At 47.4% G+C, this 9820-nt stretch overlaps 1 protein-coding gene across 1 annotated transcript; it reads right to left on the reverse strand.

Moving 5' to 3' along the window:
• Positions 1 to 1658: 1658 nt before the first annotated feature.
• Positions 1659 to 9025, reverse strand: LOC122560321 (large ribosomal subunit protein P1-like). Its single transcript, XM_087994699.1, has 3 exons — positions 8821 to 9025; positions 6115 to 6238; positions 1659 to 2989 (listed from the first exon to the last, which is right to left on the reverse strand). The coding sequence occupies exons 1-3, from the start codon at positions 9022 to 9024 to the stop codon at positions 2910 to 2912; spliced, it is 408 nt and encodes a 135-aa protein (XP_087850825.1). The 5' UTR covers position 9025; the 3' UTR covers positions 1659 to 2909.
• Positions 9026 to 9820: the final 795 nt, after the last annotated feature.

The following is a 9820-nucleotide window of genomic DNA, read 5'->3' on the forward strand; positions in this document are numbered from 1 at the left end:
ACCATCTTTAATAGAAATAGAACCAATAGATCCTGAATTCACATAAAACCTACTCAGAAATTGAATCAGAGTCAATATCTGAGTGTTATTACACTGAAGAAATTTTGATGGAATATTACGAGTGACTCATTATCTCTTTCATTCATTGGATGTAGGTGTTGCTAGCTGGACCAGTATTTATCACCTGTCCCTAGTTGCCCCTTGAGAAGGTGGGGGTGAGCTGCCTTCTTGAACTGCTGCAGTCCATGTGCTGTTGGTTGACCCACAATAGCCTTTGGGAGAGAATGATAGGATTTTGACCCAGTGACAGTGAAGGAACGTTCCAAGTCAGGATGGTGAGTGGTTTGGAGGGGAAGTTGCAGAGGATGGTCCCATATATCTGCTGCCCTTGGCTTCTAAACAGAAGTTGTCATGGGTTTGGATAGTGCTATCTAAGGAGGCCCTGGGGGATTTCTGCAGTGTATCCGGTAAATATGCTCAACAGCAGCAGTGTGCATTCAGAAGGGTGTTATAGACCCGGCTAGACCCCCCCTGAAAACAATTCAAGAAGGTAGCCCAGACCCTAACTTTTCTGGTTGTTCTGAGCAGGTGTATAATGGATATTCCAGGAGTGATGCAGCTGGTCAAAACTCCTTGGCTTTAAATACAATTTATTTACAAAGTACCAAATGAAAAACATACAAAAAAGAATGGAATACAGAATAACATAACCTATCCGAAAAACCAACAGATTATCCCAACTTAATGCTGCTGTTCCAAATTCCTGCCCCAATAAAATCCTCCTTGGCAAAAAGGTAAAATCAAACACAGGGGCTTACAGGAGAGATTCAGCAGGGAACACCTTCTTCCATGGAGCTGTTTCTTGGACCAGCAGCCTCAAAACTGACTGACTGCTAAAATCAAACCAAACCAGAGTAAAGCTGAGCTGGGAGAATTGGCCACTCCCTTTCATTGTATGAATGCTTGCTTAAAAACTTCAACTTCAAGTAGATAAACCCAGACATTTCGGAATTATGTATTTACAACCCCTCTGATAAAAAAAAAGGACAACCTAACCTTGTTAAAGGAGTAGCATCATCACAGGAGGAAGTAAGTGTTTGTGGATGTGATCCCAATCAAAAGGGCTGCTTTATCTTGGATGGTGCCAAGCTTCATTGGGCTGTTGGAGCTGCTCCCATTCAGGCAAGTGGAGATATTCCATCACATTCCTGACCCTTGTGCCTTGCAGATGAGGGACAGGCTTTGCAGACAGGAGTTGAGTTACTCACTACTGGATTCCTAGTCTCTGACCAGCCCTTTTCACCACTATTTATACAGTTGGTCCATTCAGCTTGGGTACTGGTGTCTCCTTGGATGTTAATGGTGGAGGATTCTGTGATGGTGATACCATTTGATTAGATTCCCTCTTTGCCTGGCACATATATAGCACAAATGTCACTTGCCACTTGTCAGCTCAAACTTGCTGCATTTGGATATGGACTGTTTCAGTATCGAAGGAGTTGTGAATGATGCTGAACATTTTTAGTGGGGATGTTCACAGATGATTGGACAATGGAAGAAAGGTCATTGATAAAGCAACTGAAGACGGTAGGTCCTACGACATTACACAATTACCAAAAATAATGCTCCCAACCAAACAAAATAATTACACAAGATCATTGAATTATCTTTTTACTAAGACCAAAAGCAAGATACATTTAAAATTATTGTAGCTCTTTTATTCCCATACACATTTGTAATACAGGATCGCACACATTTTCAGCAACAACACTTGGATTCAATTCCTTACATTCGGGAGACCATGAGCACAATGGAAAATATTACAACAACATCTTTCACCTAATTTCCAAAACTGAACAATTTTTACCTTTCAAAAGGAGACATACTTACTATTTCTTGGAATTATATTTGAAAGGGTTCCACCCCTGGAATGGGTGAGAGTGTGAGGATAAAGTGCAGCAATGTTTAGAACAGGTGCTGAGAGATGGTTTGTACCGGAGCTTTGTAAAAGCTGGCAGAACCTCCCAGGAGATGCTTCTGCAGGCAACGATGTCATTTAAGGAATAAAAAGGTAAACCACAGTGATTTTAAGTTCGTAAGTGCAACATCAGAAAAAGAATGCAAAGTGCCCCTTGCTTCCTTATAGATAGGTGCAAGGATATAGTTCAAGATGGTGCATCAAGCAGGCATTTTCAGTGCAACATTTTCAAATGGAAGCCACCTTATATTACTATTATAAATTAATTTAAGGTCTTAAGAACAATAAAATTATATAAAAGCTCAAGCAGTGGAATTTATAATAAAATGGTGCAGCTTACACTGCCCCAGATGCTCCGACTGTGGAATAGTGCATTTTGCGGGGTGACAGTGGAGGGATGGTATTATACTATACTGTCTCTGCATCCCCCCCTCTACCCCTCTCTCAATCTAAAACCCCAATGTCCCAATCTCCAGCATTATTTCAAAATGCGGAGGTGGGGCGAGGGAAGTTATATTCACTGGTTTTGAGGAAGTTGATGTCAGAGGTTACATGTGACAGCAGGTCAGTAGTGCAAGAGACACAAGCAGAAACAGGAAGTTCCAACTCCCAAATCACAGCCAAGGCTGACTTAGGTCAGTGTAGATACATGGTGTGATTGTTACAGGGAGCAAGCTAAGATGTACCAGTAGAAGGTCGAGACTAATTTCAGATGGGTCTCAAATGGAACTTGGAATGCCTCATACAAAGTTATTTAGTTAATTGAAGATTAAATCCAACTGGACACTAATTTATCCAGGAAATTACTAAATGTGCCTCCCTTCACCTTTTCCATCCATTTTGTAAGCTCTATTCTGGCATGGGGGTTGGTTGTTTCTCTTGCTAGTTATAGGAAGCTCTTCAAGAAAAACGCGTGCAAGGATTACACAGACTAATCATCAAACAGTCCAAACCCCATGTCTTCATCAGATTCGTCCGATTCCTCCTTAACCTCAGCCTTCTTCTCTTCAGCTGTGAAGATGAAATAGAGGTTATCTTGGATAGCAATAACACGGCTACTGTGCCGAAGACAGAAAAAAACCAGAGCACAGCTGGCACATCCACTCACTCACTGCAACTTGGTGACAAACGCTGTCTTGGTACCTGCTTCCCACCAACTATCTAATCCCTTTGGAAAAGCAAAAAAGTCAAGGTTAATAAGGAAGAAAATTCCTCATTGACCCTCTTTCAAAGGCAGCCCAGGAGGTGATAGAGACCATCTGTTATATCGTAATATTTGGTTTTGGATTGAGATGAGGACGAAGGTGATCATGAATTGTTGGAGTAAGGGAGAAGGAGAAGGAGTGACGGAGAGGGAGGGGGAGTGAGGGAGGGGGAGTGAGGGAGGGGGAGTGAGGGAGGGGGAGTGAGGGAGGGGGAGTGAGGGAGGGGGAGTGAGGGAGGGGGAGTGAGGGAGGGGGAGTGAGGGAGGGGGAGTGAGGGAGGGGGAGTGAGGGAGGGGGAGTGAGGGAGGGGGAGTGAGGGAGGGGGAGTGAGGGAGGGGGAGTGAGGGAGGGGGAGTGAGGGAGGGGGAGTGAGGGAGGGGGAGTGAGGGAGAGAGAAAGGGAAAGATGGAGGAGAGAGAGAGAGAGAGAGAGAGAGAGAGAGAGAGAGAGAGAGAGAGAGAGAGAGAGAGAGAGAGAGAGAGGAGGGAGAGAGACAGGAAGAGGGAGTAAGGGAGAGGGAAGAAGGGAAAGAGAAAGATGGAGGGAGAGAGAGAGAGAGAGAGAGAGAGAGAGAGAGAGAGAGAGAAATAGAGGGAGGGAAAGAGGAGATGGAGGGTGGGAGGAAAGGACAGGGAGAGAGGGGGTGGGAGAAAAATGGAGAGTGAGAAGGGGGTGAAAGAGAGAGAGAGAGAGAGAGAGAGAGAGAGAGAGAGAGAGAGAGAGAGAGAGAGAGAGATAACTGATTGGCAACGTCTCAATATTACAAATGGGGCTGATGCCACATGAGTGCACACTGGCACACAGTGCAGGAGTCCAGACTGTCACTCGTAGGAGCCAAGGTGATCAGAGAATGGCAGATCCAGGTCTGACAGGGGTTTACTCATATAAATATTGAAAAAACAGCAGAGCAGTAGGCCATTCAGCCCTTTGAGCTTGCTCCACCATTCAATATGATCATGGCTGATCACCCAACTCAGTCCCCTGCTCCCACTTCTCCCCCATAACCCTTGATCCCTTTGGCCCTAAGAACTACATCTAACTCCTTCTTGAAACCATTCAACGTTATATCCTCAACTCCTTTCTGTGGCAGAGAATTCCACAGGCTCCCCACTCTCTGGGTGAAAACAGTTCTCGTCATCTCATCCCAGCATCCTTAGAGGGTGACCAATGGTTCAGGACTTCCCTGTCATCAGGAACAACCATGCTGCATTTCCCTTGTCTAACCCTACAAGGCCCTACAATCCTTCCTGGCCTCTTGGAAACTGATCAGCAAGTTCCTCCTTAATTGGATTCCCAGTTGTAGCTGGGTGGAACCTGCCTATTATATAACATATCGCTGGGCTCATTTACATATTACAAAGGCCTGTTGCCTGAGGCGGATGGGTGTTTTCAGCTTGTGGTACTGGACAACTGGGCACTCAATGAATGGTAACTGGAAAGGAAGAACTTTTATACAGGCATTTTTAGAGCACCTACCACAATTTCAGAATGCCACAAAGCTTTTTCCAGCCAATGAAGTTGCGCAGCATGGTGACTCAGTGGTTACCACTGCTGTCTCATGGCGCCAGGGACCCAGGTTCAATTCCAACCTCGGGTGACAGAGTCTGTGTGGAGTTTGCACATTCTCCCTGCGTCTGCGTGGGTTTCCTCTGGGTGCTCCGGTTTCCTCCCACAATCCAAAGATGTGCAGGTTAGGTGATTTGGTCATGCTAAATTGCCCATAGTGTTCAGGGATGTGTAGGTTAGGTGTATTAGTCAGGGGTAAATGTGGAGTAATAGGGTAGGGGGATGGATGTGGGTGGGTTACTCTTCAGACGGTCAGTGTGGACTTATTGGATCGAAGGGCCTGTTTCCACTCTGTAGGGATTCTATGAAATACTTTGCAACTATCAACAATGCTGGAATGTCAGGGAACATGGAAGCTAATTTGCACACAGCAAGCTTCCATGAGTGTGGCAGAGAATCTGTTTTAGTGATGTCGATTTGGGGATGAATGCTGATCAGAGAAGAACTTTGCTACTTTTCTTTGTAATAGTGCTGTGGGATCAATGAAATCCAGCTGAGGGGGTAGATAGGGCCTGGAGTTCTTAACACATGTGAAAGATGGTTCAGCCAGCAGCTCCCTCAGTACTGCCCATCCGTCAATGCAAGGCCATCCAGGACTGTCCCTCTAACAGTACAGCACTGACCCTCTAATGGTGCTGCCTTAATACGGCATTCCGAATGTCAGTCTGGATTTGGTGGTCTCATCTCTAGGGTAGGACTTGAACTCACGTCCTCCTAAGGAGAGAAAGTGCTGCCCAACAAACTGCTACTGACACCCAATGTTCACATTTGCGCGAGAGAGAGTTCAGAAGAGATTTACCAAAATGTTACCAGGCATGGAGGGTTTGAGTTATAAAGAGAGACTGGATAGGCTGGGAATTATTCCACTGGAGTGTAGGAGGTTGAGGGGTGATCTTATGGAGGTTTGTAGAACCATGAGGGGTATGGATAAGGTGAATGGCAAATGTCTTTTCTCTAAGGTGGGGGATTTCAAGACTAAGGGGCATATTTTTAAGGTGAGGGGAGAAAGATTTTAAAAAGACATGAGAGGCTTTTGTTTTTAAACACAGAGTTCATGCGTGGAATGAACTGTCAGAGGAAGTGGTGAATGCAGCTACAGTTATAACGTTTGAGAAACATTTGGATAAGTTCATGAACAGGAATGGTTTGGAGGGATATGGGCCAGTGCAGGCAGGTGGGACGAGTTTAGTTTGGGATTATGGTCAGCATGGACTGGTTGGGCCGAAGGGTCTGTTTCCGTGCTGTATGACTCTATAACGAGAATGCTTCCATGAATTACACTTCTATTTTCACTCCGTCATGTGGTTTGTGTCGCTTTGGCAAGGTCAACAGCTATTGCTCATCCCTAATTACTCCCCCACTCACCGTCAGCAGCTGCTGTAGCGCCCCCAGCTGCTGCTGTCCCACCCGAGGTGGATGTACCCAGGGCTAAAGGGCCTCCAGCCCCAATGTTACAGATCAGGTTCGCGATGTTCACATTGCTCAGAGCCTGCAGGGAACATGGAAATACACAACTCCATTAATGCAAATCTGATCAGACAGGATCCCACCGTGGATCAGGCACAGACCGGACACGGGATCCCACCGTGGATCAGGCACAGACCGCACACGGGATCCCACCGTGGATCAGGCACAGACCGCACACGGGATCCCACCGTGGATCAGGCACAGACCGCACACGGGATCCCACCGTGGATCAGGTACAGACCGCACACGGGATCCCACCGTGGATCAGGCACAGACCGCACACGGGATCCCACCGTGGATCAGGTACAGACCGCACACGGGATCCCACCGTGGATCAGGCACAGACCGCACACGGGATCCCACCGTGGATCAGGCACAGACCGCACACGGGATCCCACCGTGGATCAGGCACAGACCGCACACGGGATCCCACCGGGGATCAGGCACAGACCGGACACGGGATCCCACCGTGGATCAGGTACAGACCGGACACGGGATCCCACCGTGGATCAGGCACAGACCGCACACGGGATCCCACCGGGGATCAGGCACAGACCGCACACGGGATCCCACCGGGGATCAGGCACAGACCAGACACGGGATCCCACCGTGGATCAGGTACAGACCGCACACGGGATCCCACCGGGGATCAGGTACAGACCGGACACGGGATCCCACCGTGGATCAGGCACAGACCGCACACGGGATCCCACCGGGGATCAGGCACAGACCGCACACGGGATCCCACCGTGGATCAGGCACAGACCGGACACGGGATCCCACCGTGGATCAGGTACAGACCGGACACGGGATCCCACCGTGGATCAGGCACAGACCGGACACGGGATCCCACCGTGGATCAGGCACAGACCGGACACGGGATCCCACCGTGGATCAGGTACAGACCGGACACGGGATCCCACCGTGGATCAGGTACAGACTGCACAAGCTGAGAATCCTCTGTTTCACTATTCCTTCACACCCATAGCTCGTCCATTTATAAAGTCTATGAGGAGTTACATGCTTCTGGAACTTCCCAATTTTATACACAACCTATTGCCCAGAAACAGGCCATTCATCCCAACTGGTCCATGTTACTGGATAATTTCCTTCTGAGCCTCTGTGGCTCCTTTCACTTCCCTCAGCTCCTGACCTCAAACATGGACAGAAGAGCTGAATTCCAGAGGGGAGGGGAGAGTGACAGCCCTCGACATCAAGGCTGCGTTCAACTGAGTGTGGCATCAAGGAGCCCGAGCAAAATTAGAGAATCGGGGGAAACCTCTCTGCTGGCCGGCATCATACCTGGTACATGGGAAAATGGCTGTGATTGTTGTAGGTCAGTCATCACAGCTGTGCAGGAGGTCCTGGGGGTGGGCTGCTAGGCCCAAATATCTCCAGCTGCTTCAATCAATGATCATGCTTTCATCATAAAATCAGGAGTGGGGCTGCTCACTGATGATTGCACAATGCTCAGCACCATTTGCCGCTCCTCAGATACTAAAGCAGTTCATGTTCAAGTTTAACTTGACCAAGGCAGTATCCAGGTTTGAATTGGCTTGTGGCAAGTAACATTTGTGAGTAACGCTACAAGTGCCAGGCAATGACCATCTCCAACAAGAGAGAACCAAACATCACCCTGTGACATTCAATGGCATTAACGTCACTTAATCCTCATCACTATCTATATTCTGGGGGTTACCATTGACCAGAAACTCGGTAGTAACGTGACTACAAGAGCTGACCAGAAGGAATCCTCCTAGTGTGCAACTCCTGACCTGACTCCCCAAAGCCTGCCCACTATATAAGGGGAAAAGATCAGGATTGTGATAGAATACGCCCATTTCAGGTCAGCATTCACTGCTACTACTGAGTGTTGGTGGTGGAGCTTATAAATCTTGAAGGTCGTGGTTGGGTGCAGGTTGCTTTGCCTTGGATGAACTTCTCCATGTTGTTGCATCCAGGCCATTGGAGAGTGTTCCATCACACTCCTGACTTGTGTCCTGTAGCTGGTGACAGACTTTGGGGAGTCAGGAGGTGAGATACTCTCCATAGAATCCCCAGCCTCAAACAGTGGTGTAGCCACTGTGGTTACACAGATGGCCCAGTTCACTTGCTAGTCTAGGACAGTGCTAGAGAGGATTCAGCGATGGGAATGCCGCTGACCTTCAAGGGACAGTGTTCTGGTCTCCATGTCCTTGACATCAAACTCAGTCTCCAATCCTTGTATTACCTCTAACAGCACAGTGTCAGACATTGTAAAGAGATAGACCTTTGCATGCAGTCATTAGGTCTCAATCTTAATTTTACTTTCAATTCCCAGCACTGAGATCATCCTTTTTTTTCAAAAAAATAGAACTAGACTAAAAGAAACAATTTTTAGATTTAAATTCTATGATCACTGATGAACATCCTGAACCACTCTTCCGTCAGAGTTCTTGCTTTTTATCTCCAGTTATTTTGAATTAGTTTGATTGGTCCCTGGCCCCTTGAGGAAGTGGTAACCTCCCACCCCCCTCCCCGCCCCGTTTCATGTTAAGTTTTTGGTTTAAAGAGCGCAAGTTTCTACAGGTCGACAAATAACTAGTGAATTTTCCAGCACAATACCTTTGCAAACAGACTTGGCCAGAACGGTTCCACTGTAACTCCTGCCGCTTTGATCAAAGCATTCAGCTTGTCCTCCTGTGAAAAGAACAGGGAAAACCGATGAAGCAAAAACCTGCCAAGATTTCCGAAGCGGAATATATCGGAGTTTCCCAGCTCCCTGGAACCTAAAGGTTCAGTGTTCTTCTGTGTCCATCTCCATAACATCACTCGATCCATCTCCACATTCTGAGCCGCTGACTCCCTCATCCATACGAGACTCAGCTCTTTCCGAGCCATTTCTGTTGGTTCCATGTTACACTTGGTCAGCACGGTACAATTCCAAAGTGATCCAATTCTAATCCCATGACTAAGTCTCTTGATCTGGATTCTCCCACCAGAGAAAATAGTTTCTACTCATCCTGTTAGATTCGTCAAGTATCTTAAACACCTAAATGAGATCAGTCAGCTCAGTTGGCTAGTCAAAGTGACATCAACAGTGAGGGTTCAATTCCTTAACTGCCTGAGGATTTTTCTTCTTTACCCCCCCATTCATGAGATGATGGCATCACTGGTCAGGCAGCATTCATTGCCCAGAGGGCAGTTACGAGTCAACCACATTGTTGTGGGTCTGAAGTCACATGCAGGCCAGGCCAGGTAAAGATGGCAGTTTCCTTCCCTAAAGGACATTAATGACCCAGATGGGATTTTTCAACAATTGACAATGTATTCATGGTCATCATTAGACTCTTAATTCCAGATCTTAAAAAAAATTGAATTCAATTTAGCACCTCGTTAGCATAGTAGGCAGCACATCAGTCTCATAATCTGAAGGTCGTGAGTTCGATCCTCACATGGGGCACAATGTTTGGGGCGGCACTGTGGCTCAGTGGTTATCACTGCTGCCTCACAACATCAGGGACCTGGGTTCAATTCCAGCCTCGGGCGTCTGTGTGTGTGGAGTTTGCACGTTCTCCCCGTGTCTGCGTGGGTTTCCTCCGGGTGCTCCAGTTTCCTGGTGAAT

This window comes from Chiloscyllium plagiosum, unplaced genomic scaffold, assembly GCF_037043375.1.
Source record: "Chiloscyllium plagiosum isolate Xiang-an unplaced genomic scaffold, Cpla_swu_hap1 HiC_scaffold_15, whole genome shotgun sequence".
In the NCBI taxonomy this organism is placed as follows: domain Eukaryota; kingdom Metazoa; phylum Chordata; class Chondrichthyes; order Orectolobiformes; family Hemiscylliidae; genus Chiloscyllium; species Chiloscyllium plagiosum.